Source organism: Gadus chalcogrammus, chromosome 4 (assembly GCF_026213295.1).
Source record: "Gadus chalcogrammus isolate NIFS_2021 chromosome 4, NIFS_Gcha_1.0, whole genome shotgun sequence".
In the NCBI taxonomy this organism is placed as follows: domain Eukaryota; kingdom Metazoa; phylum Chordata; class Actinopteri; order Gadiformes; family Gadidae; genus Gadus; species Gadus chalcogrammus.
Genome location: NC_079415.1, coordinates 33,465,150 through 33,481,547, shown reverse-complemented (window position 1 = coordinate 33,481,547; position 16,398 = coordinate 33,465,150). Strand labels below are relative to the sequence as shown.

Genomic DNA, 16,398 nt, shown 5'->3' with positions numbered 1-16,398 from the left:
AGTTTGAGGTAAAGCTTCACGTTCCTATAAGCATGGGTAGCACTAGGCTACTGACTTTAGTGGCTTAACCTTACTACATCTGTTCTGAAGTCAAAGACGATTCAAGATGTTCATTTTAGCGCAACTGGACTATTGAATTTTCTTGATTTTGCTTGTAATTCCGATTCAAGTACCCGTGGTCAGAGAGCGATTGAGAAAGCAGAGTAGCAACAGTCCATTTAGCATTTAGTTTCCAGGCAACTTCTTCTGATGAGGCAGGAGCTGACCACACAACCATGATACTTTTAAGACTTAGCCGAACACAAAGTATCACATATTAAAGAATAACGAATGAAAGTATTTTTTTATTAAACAATGGGTCAGACAACATGAATGTGTGTGTGTCCAACTTGAAAAACAACAAAGTGAAGGAACAGGGATGAATATTGTATATATAAGTGTTGACAAGAGAGGAATACGGTGAGGAAAGGAGACAATTAAAAAAGCAATACAAGTAAAATGGACCACTGGTTATAAAACCCTGCAGCAAATGCAGATTCCACTGCCTAACATCTGCACGCTGCAAAGGAGTAGGCGCCAGGTAAAGCTGGACCCAGTGTTTGAGATGCCAGATATATCAGGCTGAGGTTTGTGGAACCAAAAACAAGTGGGAACAAGGACTAAGAACAACAAAGCAAACATACAGTAAGTGAACAAGAACAGCAAAGTAGAGCCAGGGGGTATCAATAAATAAAACAATGTCAGTCATGTGTGCAACAAGAACAACAAATGTGTAAACAGGTGTGCGTGTATGTCTAACTTGTAAATAAACAACAAAGTTAAAAAAAATTAAAAAAAGAAAATACCCCACAAACATCAGTCTGAGGTTAAGGATAGTAAAGTGCATCAGGTCGAAAGGAAGGACAACAATCGCAGCAGTCGCCGCTGCCACCACCAACAGCCGTCGCCAGCACAAGCCGCCACCACTAGCAGCAGAAGGCGACACCACCATCCTTCGCCACCACCAGCCAGCTCAAGCAGCCATCGCCTCAAGCAGCAGCGACCTGCAGCAGCAGTGTTATCCGACCCCAGCCAGCTCAAGCCACCAGCAGCAGCAACAGCAGCCACCATCATCAGCAGCCACCATCAGCAGCATCCACCTTCAGGAGCATCCACCATCAGCCTCATACACATAACCGCAATGTGTGTGACACAATTAGGCCTAGGCATTTTTTATTCTACAAATTCATGCTATAGCTGTGAGAATTGTTCAGAAAAATCACCTCCATAGTCGCCCTGGAGTAACAGGCCGACAGTCTCCTGCAAGAATCAGGGAAACCTATTATAGGACATTCTGTCCAGAAATTAAGCATTTAGAAGAATACATGACACTTTGCTTTGATAGTTATATACCTCTGATTGGAGATTGATTGTCGGCAGCTCCTCCAAACTAATGTTTGTACCTTCAACTAAAAATGACTATTAATTTACACTCAATCATTTCACATTTGATTAGAAAGACAATTATTGATGTCCATTGCCAATACATGAATACATACTCATTACAAAGGCCTTGGAAGTCGAGGCAGTGGGGTCAGAGGACACTCCCCCTTCCACTCCTACCATCATCGGCCGACCTTCATTATTGGCGAGAGCCAGCTCCTCCGAAGTGGTGAAGGGCGGTGGAGCGGTCCCCCTCCCAGTCGTATTATTGGTTTTATTTTTATTTGCTGCAGGTAATCAACATGAGACTAAAGGTTGGAGCCTAGGCCATTGCAAATCATCATAGGCTAGATTCACCTGAAATTATTCAAATGGATGCTTACAACTTACCACGTTGAATATTATTTTAATATTTATTTTTGACTTGGCCCCATGTTCGTAGGAGCGTGCTGGCACCATATCTATGGGGGTAAAAGGCATGATGATACATGATATTTTTTAGACAATATGCAGAATCTTTTCACTTACGAATAAACACGGACGGCTATTTTTTGCCAGCACGCCACCCTAGCCATATTATGGACAACCGTGTTCCCCTTGGCTGTGATTTGGACTTTGAATTCCTCGTAGGAATTCATAATAATACACCACGCACGCACGATTCACTTTGCATAAGGGGGAGTCAAATGACGTGATAAACACACCTTTCATGTGAACGCGCATTGAACCTAAAGCGGAAAACCTGGTTAGACTAATTTAATCTAAAGTGAGTATCAGGAACCATTTAACTCTGACTGCGTGTTGCGTCTCTGTCGAACCAGGTTTTCCCAAGAAAGCCTGGGTTTGTACAGCGAGGTTGGTGGTATACTCCCCTCACAAGTTTCCTTATTTACCAACGATGTGAACGTTTCCCAATATTTTTCTGTTAGAAGAGTCAGAGAAATAAGTTCTTTATCACACAGACATGAATTACTAAAATTAAAACAAAGCAAAACAAAGCGAATCAAAAGATGGAAAGTGTTTAATCCTGATGAAAAGAAAAACTAAAAGCAGTAATTTCGACAAATACCGGACAGAGGTCTCAATCAAAGCGCCCCGTTACCCTGTGTGAAAGCACCCCATTGCCCGTGTGCTTGAGCATGTGCACACTCAAATTGCTTGGGTCGCTGTAGCTGGCGTTGCACTGCACTAACAGGCAGGGCCTCTAACCGGAGTGAGTCCTCTTGTGGATCTTCAGGGCGCCTATCTGACTGAAGCGCTTCGTGCATTGGTCACACCTGTAGGGCTTCTCCCCGGAGTGAGTCCTCATGTGGACGTTCAGGGGGTCTTTCAGACTGAAGCACTTCGTGCATTGGTCACACTTGTAGGGCTTCTCCCAGGAGTGACTCCTCATGTGTTTATTCAGGGTGCCTTTCTCACTGAAGCACTTCGTGCATTGGTCACACCTGTAGGGCTTCTCCCCAGAGTGAGCCCTCAGGTGGATCTTCAGGTGGCTTGTCTGACTGAAGCGCTTCGTGCATTGGTCACACTTGTAGGGCTTCTCCCCAGAGTGAGTCCTCCTCATGTGGATCTTCAGGTGGGCTTTCTGACTGAAGCACTTCGGGCATTGGTCACACTTGTAGGGCTTCTCGTCGGTGTGAGTCCTCAGGTGGTTCTTCAGGTGGCAGCCATGACTGAAGCGCTTCGTGCATTGGTCACACTTGTAGGGCTTCTCCCCGGAGTGAGTCCTCATGTGGATCTTTAGGGCATCTCTCCGACTGAAGCGCTTACTGCAGTGGTCACACTGGTAGGGCTTCTCCCCGGAGTGACGCCTCATGTGGATCTTCAGGGGGCATTTCTGACTGAAGCGCATCGTGCATTGGTCACACTTGTAGGGCTTCTCGCCGGATTGAGTCCTCATGTGGATCTTCAGGCTGCCTTTCAGACTGAAGCACTTCGGGCATTGGTCACACTTGTAGGGCTTCTCGCCGGATTGAGTCCTCATGTGGACGATCATATTGGCATCGTTGGGAATAACCTTTCCACACAAGACACCGGGCCGGCCCTTGTGGCCGCCCTGATCCCCAGTCAGCTCCTCAAGGCGGACGAGCCTCACGCTGCAGTTCAGGCTCTTGGCCACGCTGTGGTCAGCGGCCAGCGAGCTCAAGGCCTCCAGTTCTGACGCCGCAAAGAGGGTGTCATGGCCGTCCACCGCCAGTGGGCCCTCCCCTTGTCCGTAGACGCTCAGGATGCGCAGCTCCCCGCTGTGACTTGACATGTGGGAGGAGCCAGGGGCGTCCACACGCAGACTCTCCGAGGTGGCGCCGCGCTGCGTGCTGCAGTCTCTGATGTCATTGTCTTCTTCAGAGAGGAAAACAGAGAAAGAGAGAAAGTGATGGTTTTAATTAATCATTTTCACAAAAGGTATACAGTTTGTACTTTGTACACACTTGTGTATTGGAAGAATTATATTTTGACATTCTTTCTAACTTCTATTTGTTGATAATGCATTTTCCATGTCGCCCTTTTGATGGTCAAGGGTTAAAGGCTCCTACTGAGAAGGGAGATTCGAGTACATTCTCAGTTTATAAAGGTTGTTTTCTTGCATAGATGCAATGTATGTATGTATTACTAACCTACAGCGGGCATGCCTCCACCAATATCCTCTTCGACCTTGATTGAAATGGTGTCTGGGGTCTGCTGCTTTCCATAAAGAAGGAAACACACACAAGACATATTCTTTAATTTTCACAGAATAGCTGTTAATCCCCACTAACGACAGATTAGGCATTTTTACCCTGCCAGCCGATAAAATCCCCCTTCGTCTCAGAGCTGGCTTTCTTGGTTTACAGGAGAAGGCGGGGCTACACACTGGAGGTCTTTTTACAATGAATTGCAAAAAAATATATACATAATTTTGTGGGCTGGGGCTTTATAAGGGTGTGTGCTGGAGTTGTAACGGAGGAAGCCTCTCTTTTGGAGGGTGAATAAGAAGATGATTTCCAACCTGCACACTCAGCTCCTCGCGGCACACCAGCTGCTCGCCGCGCTCCAGGCTCGTGGCCACGCTTTGGTCCGCAGACAGCGAGTTCAGGGCCTCCACTTCTGATGCGGTGAAGAGGGTGCCATGGCCGTCCGTTGCCAAAGGGCCCTCCCCTTTACCGTAGACGCTCATAATCTTCAGCTCCTCGCTGTGGCTGGACATGAGGGAGGAGCCAGGGCCGTCCACACCCAGACTCTCTGAGGTGGCGTTGCGCTGCGTGCTACCAAAGGCATCGCAGTCTTCTGCAGAGGGAGAAAAAAAAGGGAAAAGTATATTTACATTTAGATATTGCATAAAGGGAGGCATTGTGTATTTGTACACGTGAAAGAAACTCTTTAAATGTATGCAACATTGACACAGAGGGTTTAAAATGGGCACTGCTGACAAAGATTCACAGTTTTGGAGAGGGACGTCTCCTCCAGCACCCTCCTCCCTAGACTCAAAGCTCAAGTGGTTGGCCAGGTTAAGGACACTCAACGAACGATGAGATGCGAGGCAAGCGCAATAATTCTATTTTGACACTAAAAAGCAACAACGTGTCGTTCCCTGTAAGCTGCTCAGCTAACATTTATACATTTTGAACCCTTCTGGGCTCTTGACTGATTCCATCTTTGAATTGCATTAACTTTTAGGAGGGCGCTGAGCATGATGCTTTTTCAAAGAGGACCAGGCTTTTTAGCGCAGGTAGAATCTAGCATCAGCCTAGAATCTATGCTGCCTAGAATCTACTACATCAAGGGAAAAAATACTCAGTGTAGAAAGTACACACCTTCACTTTTAAAATGGGGCTGCGAAGTCTTTAAGGATAGCTGTGTGCCTACAGTACGTGTTTCCAGGTGCTCTGTCTGGCAGGCAACATCCCTTGAGAGAAGCTGCTGAATGTAAGCACTTGATGAGCTGGCCTGCGTAGAGACAACAAAGTAAAATCAGTACTCAATTTATTAAATTGTATATATTCCAGGTGCAAGTTGTAAGAAGATATAAGATAAGCATGTTTAGTGAATAACATTAGCCTAATACTTAAAATTAATTATATGAAATGATATTACATCCTTGATTTGTTTACATATTTTATAGTTCATCTCATCAACTCAATACCATGACATCAAGCTCTGCAGAAATCTGCTAATAACCCTTTGATTTGAATCAGGTGTGAAGGGGAAAACATGCCTATAATAGTGTGCCTCAGGTTCACTTTTTAGCCCGTAAATAACCAGCTATAACTGGGAGTACATCGAAGGGTGTGAAAACCGAACGCACCATATGTATTTAGGATGAGTTTAAAGGCAAGCCCTCACCGGACCGAAAATCGGCGTAGGTAACCCTAGTCTATTTGGTGTGGTCGCTGAAATCGGCCACGTCGGCGTTCATTTCAGCCGACCCAACATGTGTAATCGGCCATTCGAGTCGGTCATTCTTTTACCATTCTGATTGGTGGAGGGCTGGTGTTTCAGTGCCTGTACCCCCTTTAATGAGTTGTGCCCATTTTTTTTTTTTTTGGCCTACTTTGATTTTGAAAAGGTTTTGCCCACAAAATGTCAACATTCTTTTTTGTTTTTAGTTCTGCTTACTGTACATTCAATTGCAATTGCAGTAAGTGACAGCCTGTTTACAATTCACAAATCTGTGGCGCTACTTATTTGAATTTAACTCCACTTGTAGTTACTGTTGGTTTACAATTGCAGTAAGTGACAGCCTGTTTACAATTTCCAAATCTGTGGTGTTCCCTAATTGTCATATTCAAACCACACTGGATGAGTCAATAAAACTCCCTCAAGAAAACTTGGCTAAGTTATTGATAAGTACATTTGGTACAAATGATAATGTGTCATTCAATTTGATATCTCATTCAACTTAAATTGGAGTGGATAAAAGTGTGATTAATCACGAGTTGTCTCACCAAACGATGCGATTAAAACTTGTAATCTTTGTCCAGCCGTAATAAATACATTATTGAGGGAGATGGTTTCCCCTATTTGTCTTTTAATCGTATTCCTTTGCAAAGATTGACAATGAATGGTCTAACAATTACCTTCATGAATAACATGTGTGTGTTATAGTTGTGTTGTGACGCTAAAATCAACGTAGCAGACTAGTAGACGACTACTGCCGCACAGCCTGGTGTGAGGTTTGTCCCATTTCGCTTTCCGTACATCCAGCTGTTTTCAATTTGCGTTTCTTCCTCAAGTACGTACGGTAACATAGCAACTACGCACGGCTCATCAGTAAATCAGCGTAAATAGTCGCATAGTCAGGAATTTTGGGCGACGCACTTAAGCACGTAAGGGGGGATATTTTAGAGACACCATGGCTCGCAAACGAGCGAAGCATAGCAGTTGCTTAGTGTTTGGATGTACAAATGAACACAAAAGTCTATATTTTGTTCCTTCCTCCGAGCCTCTGAAGAACCAGTGGGTTAATTGTATTGTCTCTGGAAATGCGCGAGTCTGCGCCAAACATTTCACTGACTGCTGCTTCCTCAACTTGGGCCAATACAGAGCTGGACTTGCTCAACGTCTGAAAATCAAGTCTGGATCAGTACCAACTCTCCTCGGCTCAGCTACAAACCTCGAAAAGGTAAGTTAACTAACGCCACATCATTGTGTTGCTGTACTGTATATGGTTACCTAGCATTATAATGTTGCTTTAGCATTAGTGCTACAGCTAACAGCCAAGTTATTGTTGCTAATGTAACGGTAGATAGCATCAGTTATGTGTGTAAATACCATGGACCTATTAAAGAAAGGACAGTGGACTAATACATGGCCGCCCATTCATTCCTATAAATACACGCACTGTAACTCGAGTGTGCACCTCACCAAGCATGGGGCATCACACGAGAATGGGCACAATTCAACAAAGGGGCTACAGGCACTGATCTCTACTGCTTGGATAACAAGGGAATGCAGTGTTTTACAATGTCTGCTCACCATACAACAAACGAATACAACTGTATTCTACCGGCCACTGGACCGCAGTAGTTCTAGCGTTTTACTGATGAGGAGATTGACCTGTTAAACTCATCCTAAATACATAAGGTGCGTTCCTGGGAACCCGTGTTTTCGCACCCTTCTACCCTCTTGTCCCAGTTATAGCTGGTTATTTACGGGCAAAAAGGTGTACCTGGAACGCACTATTATGGGCATGTTTTCCCCTTCACACCGGATTCAAATCAAAGGGTTATTAGCAGATTTATGCAGAGCTTGATGTCATGGTATTGAGTTGATGAGATGAACAAATCAAGGATGTAATATCATTTCATAGAACTCATTTTAAGTATTAGGCTAATGTAATTCACTAAACATGCTTCTCTTGTATCTTCTTACAATGCACCTGGAATACATACAAGGTAGAAAATTGAGTACTGATTTTTCTTTGTTGTCTCTACGCAGGCCAGCTCATCAAGTGCTTGCATTCAGCATTTTCTCTCAAGGGATGTTGCCTGCCAGACAGAAAACCTGGAAACGCATATTTGTAGGCACAAAGATGTCCTTAAAGTCTATGCAGCCCCATTTTAAAAGTGAAGGTGTGTATATTACTCATTGAGTATTTTTTTTCTTTGATTTTGTAGATTCTAGGCAGCATAAATTCTAGGCTGATGCTAGATTCTAACTGTGCTATAAAGCCTGGTCCTCTTTGGAAAAGCATCAGGACCAGAGCCCTGCTAAAACACGAGTTAAACTTGGGAGTTGCATTTCAAAGATGGTATCAGTCAAGAGTCAAGAAGGGTTTCAAGTCAGATGCCACATGAGCTGGTTTATCATTCTCAAACATCAATGAATTCATCATGCATGAATGTTGGCTGATCAGCTTAGAGGGAAGGACACGTTGTTGCTTTTTAGTGTCAAAATAGAATTATTGTGCTTGCCTCGCATGTCATGTTGTGATCAGATCACTTTGCGCTGGTGTTCGTTGAGTGTCCTTAACCTGGCCAACCACTTGAGCTTTGAGTCTAGGGAGGAGGGTGCTGGAGGAGACGTCCCTCTCCAAAACTGTGAATCTTTGTCAGCAGTGCCCATTTTAAACCCTCTGTGTCAATGTTGCATACATTTAAAGAGTTTCTTTCACGTGTACAAATACACAATGCCTCACTTTATGCAATATCTGAATGTAAATATACTTTTTCCTTTTTTACTCCCTCTGCAGAAGACTGCGATGCCTTTGGAGCCCGTAGCACGCAGCGCAACGGCACCTCAGAGAGTCTGGGTGTGGACGCCCCTGGCTCCTCCCTCATGTCCAGCCACAGCGAGGAACTGAAGATTATGAGCGTCTACGGAAAAGGGGAGGGCCCTTTGGCGACGGACGGCCATGACACCCTCTTCACCGCGTCAGAAGTGGAGTTCCTGAACTCGCTGTCTGCAGACCAAAGCGTGGCCAAGAGCCTGGAGCGCGGCGAGCGGCTGGTCCGCCGTGAGGAGCTGAGTGTGCAGGTTGGAAATCATCTTCTTATTCACCCTCCAAAAGAGAGGCTTCCTCTGTTACAACTCTAAAACAGACCCATAGAAAGCCCACACCTTTATGATTCAGTAAACGTTTTTACCCCGCCAAATATGCCGGGGATACAGGGGAAAATACAGGGGAAAAATATGCAATTTTTCCCCTGTATGATCCGCACGTTTACACTGACCGAGGTAACTAACCCTCTCTGACCCTACCCATATTGGCGGTTTCATGTTGATGTAAATGCGATAAGACAGCTTTGTGGTTCTAGGGGCGAGGCTTGGGTAGAGGTGTTGCTGCATTGTCTCTACAACAGAGACGATGCAGCGATATCAACATGAATAGTTGTAACTGGAGAGACGGTGAAATTCGCAACCTGCTGACCATCATGGGGAGAAGGTGTTGCAGTCGCATTTAAAGAAGACGAAAGATGGTCGATCTAAGAGAAAGTACCAGACAAACTTTCCTTACAATGCTTCGTCAGCAAAGTGGTTAGCAAATAAAGAATATTTGGGGATTTTTGCCCTTGTAAATAGTTAATTGCGTTTTAGCCTACACTCAGATGTGAACTCATTCTTGCATGCAAGGGTCTTGAATCAAAAAATATAGATAAATATTTTTTTGCAATTCATTGTAAATAGTCCTACACTCAGTGTGTAGCCCCGTCTTCTCCTGTGAACCAAGAAAGCCTGCCCCGAGACGAAGGGGGATTCTACCCCGTCTTTTACACAGGGAAGACATTGAAATTGCAGGGCATGCCAAGCCGCGACCAAACCAGCTTGGCAGTGTAAAAATGCCTAATCTGTCGGTAGTGGGGGTTGACAACTATTCTGTGAAAATGAAAGAATATGTCTTGTGTGTGTTTCCTTCTTATGTGGAAAGCAGCAGACCCCAGACACCATTTCAATCAAGGTTGAAGAGGATATTGGTGGAGGCATGCCCGCCGTAGGTTAGTAATACACATTGCATCTATGCAAGAAAACAACCGTGATAAACTGAGAATGTACTCGAATCTGCCTTCTCAGCAGGAGCCTTTAACCCTTGACCATCCAAAGGGCGACATGGAAAATGCATAATCAACAAATAGAAGTTAGAAAGAATGTCAAAATATAATTCTTCCAACACACAAGTGTGTACAAAGTACATACTGTATATCTTTGGTGAAAATGATTAATTAAAAACATTACTTTCTCTCTTTCTCTGTTTTCCTCTCTGAAGAAGACAATAACATCAGAGACTGCAGCACGCAGCGCGGCGCCACCTCAGAGAGTCTGTGTGTGGACGCCCCTGGCTCCTCCCACATGTCAAGACACAGCGGGGAGCTGCGCATCCTGAGCGTCTACGGACAAGGGGAGGGCCCTCTGGCGGTGGACGGCCATGACACCCTCTTTGCCGCGTCAGAACTGGAGGCCTTGAGCTCGATGTCCGCTGACCACAGCGTGGCCAAGAGCCTGAACTGCAGCGTACGGCTCGTCCGCCTTGAGGAGCTGACTGGGCATCAGGGCGGATGCAAGGGCCGGCCTGGTGTCTTGTGTGGAAAGGTTATTCCCAACGATGCCAATATGATTGTCCACATGAGGACTCACTCCGGGGAGAAGCCCTACAAGTGTGACCAATGCACAAAGCGCTTCAGTGTGAAAGGCAACCTGAAGAGACGCATGAGGACTCACTCCGGGGAGAAGCCCTACCAGTGTGACCAATGCACGATGCGCTTCAGTCAGAGAGATGCCCTAAACTTCCACATGTCGACTCACAACGGCGAGAAGCCCTACAGCTGTGATCAATGCACAAAGCACTTCAGTCGCAGCTCCTTCCTGAAGATCCACATGAGGACTCACTCCGGGGAGAAGCCCTACAAGTGTGACCAATGCAAGAAGTGCTTCAGTCAGAAAGGCAACCTGAAGAGCCACATGAGGACTCACTCTGGGGAGAAGCCCTACGTGTGTCTGCAGTGCAACGCCAGCTACAGCGACCCACGCACTTTGCGAGTGCACATGCTCAAGCACACTTTGATACGGGGTAACGGGACGCTTTGATTGAGACCTCTGTCTTGCATTGGTTTAAATTACTGCTTTTAGTTTTTCTTTTCATCACGATTAAACGCTTTCAACTTTTGATTTGCTTTCTGTTTTTATTAATAATCGATGTCTGTGTTGAATAACTTATTTCTAGGACACTTCTGACAGCAAAATATTTGATTTAATGTAGAGCTTGATCAGGGGAAGATACAGGCAGCAAAGTTACCAAGCATACAGTCAATGAGACGATGGGTGTACATGATTCTTATAGGAAACGTTCACATCGTGGGTAAATACAAAGGTCAGGGGGAGGGGCCTTCGTGGAGTTTAGGATTGGCCAGAGGAGAGACCAAGTTAAATTGCAATTCTCAATATGGGTGAAGTGGACATGGCTGCAAGACGGTTAAAGGAATCTACACAACAAAGAAGTCTGGATTGGCCTCATTATCAAACTAGGTGGCCACACTTGCAAATGCAAACTATCTTAACACCTTTCTATGAGAGAGGGCGGGAGGTATCTCTAGGTCCATGGAGAATGCATAGAAATCATTGAAATTGACAAATTATTCAAACTGGGTTCATATAATTTGTATATTAAAGTTATGCTTGACATTGCCACAACATTGTCATTACCGTTATCTTTGTTATTACAAAAAGACTGCAAAGTTCACTTGTGAAGTAGACTGCGATTGAACCCCACATTATACATGATTGTGTTCATTCCACTGACCTTTCCATTCCGTGCGCTTAATGCTAACTACCTTGGATGGAATGTATCATAATAGGCGATAATGGTTGAAGATGATCCATTTTAAAAGGTCCCTGGTTAAATGTCTAGATCTCAGTGATGCTCAGTTTAGGCCGGTCCTCCCTCTAGAATGCAGCATTATTCTAACGGGACAAAGTCAGAAGACTCCTAGCATTGGTCCCCCTTCACTCCCTGTTTGCAGCGGCGGCTGGTGATCCAATTCGTGGGTGGGGTGCAGTATTGGACGGGGGTCCTCCCCAAGAAAATATAGAATTGGTTTCTGGGATGCCCACTAGCTAAAAAAATATTCTGATTCATAGCCTACATCCTGACTTGCAGGGCCTGGACACGCCTACACTGCTTTCACTTTCATTCCACTAGCCATTGCTATTTGACCCATGGTTGTTATTCTGATATTGAGGCATATCCTGATCAATGTCCTATAGTGTTTTACCGGAGTCTCGAGGTCAATTTCAAATGCTGTTTGGGACCGTTGTATCATTTTTTTTTTATATGCTACATGCCAAATGACTTAATTAATATATAATTTACTTGTTCCTTTTAAGTATAACATTGCGTGATTGAGGAGTCCAATTCCTCCACTGAAATGGGTAGAAAGTGCTTTTACGGCTCTCTGCTAGTTAACTATCTGTCACTTCTCTCTGCATGTAGTTATGTTGCACAATGCACGAATGCTGCTGAGGGAGGTAGCCTATTTGATTCATTGGCTGAATTGTCCAATCAGCTCCAAATTACTGCAATGAGTTGAAACACAAGACACAGTATAGTGTCAAGTGTTTCTTTAATACTCTTGGTAGGATAACAAACCTACCATGATTTATCGTTCCTTATGTCGTATGGTCATGTACAGGGGTTGGGTTTGTGTCGGGTCTCTTCTTTTTCTGTTTACTAATTATTTTGGTGTGTGTGTGTGTGTGTGTGTGTGTGTGTGTGTGTGTGTGTGTGTGTGTGTGTGTGTGTGTGTGTGTGTGTGTGTGTGTGTAAAGTTCCTAAGCCAGAGGGAAACTTTGAACCAATGCAAAAGGCTTAAAATGTACCACTATATCAAAACTAAAAAGAATCTTCAGAAAAAAATAATGAATTGTTATGAGCTGAAACAGTGAATTTCCGTTTTTCTTTTCTTGTTTGATGGTTTCGGTTAATCTGTTCAAATATTGTGTTATTGTTTGGTCCAAAAGCTTTGATTTCTTTTAAAAAACGAGCTGAACATCATCATCATCATCATAATTATAAAAAAACGGTATCATTTGAACTTCATTATTTATTGCTTAGGATTTTTTCTTGCATTTATTCTGTTTGTATTATTTTTAACCATGTTTAATAAAAAAAAAAAAAGGAAATTACGGGGAAAGGTTACCTCCCCTTCCTCTTATTTTGCCCGCCCAGATTATTTGCCCCGACCGCCCATGAGAAAACGAGTTAAGAACGTGTACACATAGTTCTTTCCTTGAGAGAGACACCGTGGCTTGTAAACGAGCGAATCATCGCAGTTGCTCAGTGTTTGGATGTACAAAACCTCGAAAAGGTAAGTTAACTAACGCCACATCATTGTGTTGCTTTACTGTATATGGTTACCTTGTTAGGATTATAATGTTGCTTTAGCATTAGCGCTACAGCTAACAGCCAAGCTACTGTCGCTAATGTTAAGGTAGATAGCATTAGTTATGTGTGTAAATACCATGGACCTATAATTATTATAGAGAAAGGACAGTGGACTAATACATGGCCGCCCATTCATTCCTATAAATACACACACTGTAAGTAGAGTGTGCATCTCAGCAAGCATGGGGCATCACACGAGAATGGGCACAATTCAACAAAGGGGGTACAGGCACTGATCTCTTCTGCTTGGATACCAAGGGAATGCAATGTTTAACAATGTCTGCTCACCATACTACAAACTATTGTATTTTACCGGCCACTGGACAGCAGTAGTTCTAGCGTTTTACTGATGATGAGATCCTTATGACCTGTTAAACTCATCCTAAATACATATGGTGCGTTCCCGGGAACCCGTGTTTTCGCCCCCTTCTACCCTCTTGTACTTCCAGTTATAGCTGGTTATTTTCGGGCAAAAAAGTGTACCTGGAACACACTATTATAGGCATGTTTTCCCCTTCACACCTGATTCAAATCAAAGGGTTATTAGCTGATTTCTGCAGAGCTTGATGTCATGGTATTGGGTTGTTGAGATGAACTATAAAATATGTAAACAAATCAAGGATGTGATATCATTTCATATAACTCATTTTAAGTATTAGGCTAATGTAATTCACTAAACATGCTTCTTATATCTTCTTACAACTTGCACCTGGAAAACATACAAGGTAAAAAATAGAGTACTGATTTTTCTTTGTTGTCTCTACGCAGGCCAGCTCATCAAGTGCTTACATTCAGCAGCTTCTCTCAAGGGATGTTGCCTGCCAGACAGAAAACCTGGAAACGCATATTTGTAGGCACAAAGCTATCCTTAAAGTCTATGCAGCCCCATTTTAAAAGTGAAGGTGTGTACATTACTCATTGAGTATTTTTTTTCTTTGATTTGGTAGATTCTAGGCAGCATAAATTCTAGGCTGATGCTAGATTCTTCCTAGAGCCTGGTCCTCGTTGGAAAAGCATCATGACCAGCGCCCTGCTAAAACACGAGTCAAACTTGGGAGTTGCATTTCAAAGATGGAATCAGTCAAGAGCCCAGAAGGGTTTCAAGACAGAGGAGCTGGTTTATCATTCTCAAACATCGCATGTCATGTGGTGCTCAGATCACTTTGCGCTGGTGTTCGTTGAGTGTCCTTAACCTGGCCAACCACTTGAGCTTTGAGTCTAGGGAGGAGGGTGCTGGAGGAGACGTCCCTCTCAAACTGTGAATCTTTGTCAGCAGTACACATTTTAAACCCTCTGTGTCAATGTTGCATACATTTAAAGAGTTTCTTTCATGTGTACAAATACACAATGCCTCCCTTTATGCAAATAATGTATCAAAATAATTACTTTTTCCTTTTTTTCTCCCTCTGTAGAAGACTGCGATGCCTTTGGAGACCGTAGCACTCAGCGCAACGGCACCTCAGAGAGTCTGGGTGTGGACGCCCCTGGCTCCTCCCACGTGTCCAGTCACTGCAAGGAGCTGAAGATTCTGAGCGTCTACGGAAAAGGGGAGGGCCCACTGGCGGTGGACGACCATGACACCCTCTTCACCGCGTCTGAAGTGGAGGCCCTGAACTCGCTGTCTGCGGACCACAGCGTGGCCAAGAGCCTGGAGCGCGGCGAGCGGCTGGTCTGCCACGAGGAGCTGAGTGTGCAGGTTGGAAATCATCTTCTTATTCACCATCCAAAAGAGAGGCTTCCTCTGTCACAACTCTAAAACAAACCCATAGAAAGCACACACCTTTATGATTCAGTAGATGTTTTTACTCTGCCAATTATGCCCAACTAATCTGTCGTTAGTGGGGATCGACATCTATTCTGTGAAAATGAAAGAATATGTCTTGTGTGTGTTTCCTTCTTTATGTGGAAAGCAGCAGACCCCAGACACCATTTCAATCAAGGTTGAAGAGGATATTGGTGGAGGCTTGCCCGCCGTAGGTTAGTAATACACAGGGGTTGACACTAAGGTTTCAAAGCACTTGCCCATCGGGCCAGTACAGGTCAGGTTCAACTTGCCCGAATGTAATGTTCACTTGCCCAAATTATAATCAGAATCGTGAACGGGCCCCCCCAATGCCAGGCACCCGGCCTGGTTTTGGTGGGGCTCAGAAAAATCATCCTAGCTCAGACTGAAGCTGAATGTTAGCTTCCACACATGTGTTTAAAAAATAACAAACTTCTCTTTGTTTACTTATTTATCGAGTGGTCACATCGTGCCATGAAGTTATTTCAGTCCACCGTTCCAACCTATTAAAGCTATCGCCAAGTTATATGTAGACCTGCATGATTTTATGCAAATGTACATAACTAAATGTCAGAGGTAGTAGCAAAGATATGTCTTTTTAACTTTCAAGTTTCTTGTAGCTCTAACTGAATAATCACAATCGCGTTTCTAGTAGGGTTGTCAGTCACGATACTGGATTTTCGAACTTCAACACTATTCCTGGAAAAAGATCGATATTCTATACCATTTTTTATATCAGGGGAAAAGTCATTTTCAGGAAAGAACATACACAAAGTAAATGCATTATATCTCCACAACTGCAAGGGCGATAATGTCATCTTTGGGCCAAAAGAAAGATTGTTGTGCAAGTGAAATATTCAATGGGGATAATACTTGGTTAAAGTGAATAAAGCCATGGAACACAGCATAAGTGGAAGATAACATTTCCACCTGAAATAATTATCAGTATCAGTTGGTCGTTATCAGTTGGGAGCGCCGTCTTACTATGAGTCACAAATAAAGGTAGATATCTTACAATTTTGACACTTGACACCTCTATTTAAAGTTCAGGGCAATCGAATGCACCAAGCCAAACACTTGCAAATAAATATATGGCCACTAGATTGCGCTGAAGAATATGTTTTCTTATTGAAGGCAATTTACCTATTTCCTAAGAATCCTCTTATTCATTGATTGAAAACACCATGTTAAGTTGCAAAATTTGGCCCAGATACTGGATAATCTGGTGGTTTTAGTCGATCAGAATCAACTTTGTGGACAAAAATCACAAAGGTAATACTTCATTTTTGGTTGTTAAAAGAAAAGGGGACGTTTCTTCTTAAGTTGTTATTTGCGAGTTTAG

At 43.8% G+C, this 16,398-nt stretch overlaps 3 protein-coding genes across 9 annotated transcripts in view; 1 reads left to right on the top strand and 2 right to left on the bottom strand.

Annotated features, from left to right (window-relative positions):
• The window catches only part of LOC130381355 (uncharacterized), a 202,832-nt gene that overhangs the window by 111,924 nt on the left and 74,510 nt on the right, over positions 1 to 16,398 (bottom strand).
• LOC130381472 (zinc finger protein 729-like) overlaps positions 1 to 16,398 on the top strand; it is a 34,502-nt gene that overhangs the window by 11,799 nt on the left and 6,305 nt on the right. Inside the window, 5 exon segments of the mRNA XM_056589086.1 lie at positions 2,244 to 2,263; positions 7,837 to 7,970; positions 8,591 to 8,874; positions 9,770 to 9,833; positions 10,103 to 10,913. Coding sequence (XP_056445061.1) covers positions 2,244 to 2,263; positions 7,837 to 7,970; positions 8,591 to 8,874; positions 9,770 to 9,833; positions 10,103 to 10,913 — 1,313 coding nt within the window.
• On the bottom strand, positions 1,127 to 14,682 carry LOC130381405 (zinc finger protein 239-like). 7 transcript variants are annotated; one of them, XM_056589023.1, is made up of 6 exons: positions 4,409 to 4,664; positions 4,038 to 4,101; positions 1,813 to 3,762; positions 1,539 to 1,709; positions 1,393 to 1,458; positions 1,127 to 1,299 (listed from the first exon to the last, which is right to left on the bottom strand). In XM_056589023.1, exons 1-3 carry the CDS (start codon positions 4,604 to 4,606, stop codon positions 2,627 to 2,629), a joined length of 1,398 nt encoding a protein of 465 aa, XP_056444998.1. In that variant the 5' UTR covers positions 4,607 to 4,664; the 3' UTR covers positions 1,127 to 1,299; positions 1,393 to 1,458; positions 1,539 to 1,709; positions 1,813 to 2,626. The 7 variants fall into 7 exon arrangements, with proteins under 7 accessions (XP_056444998.1, XP_056444997.1, XP_056444994.1 ...); XM_056589022.1 differs by having other exon boundaries at positions 1,393 to 1,448; XM_056589019.1 differs by having other exon boundaries at positions 1,393 to 1,709.

Coding starts and splice junctions, on each gene's coding strand:
- LOC130381405 (XM_056589018.1), bottom strand. CDS start 4,606: ATGTCCAGCCACAGCGAGGAGCTGAAGATTATGAGCGTCTACGGTAAA. Junction 4,102..4,408: donor GCGAGGAGCTGAGTGTGCAG/GTTGGAAATCAT, acceptor TATGGAAAGCAG/CAGACCCCAGACACCATTTC. Junction 3,763..4,037: donor TGGAGGCATGCCCGCTGTAG/GTTAGTAATACA, acceptor TCCTCTCTGAAG/AAGACAATGACATCAGAGAC.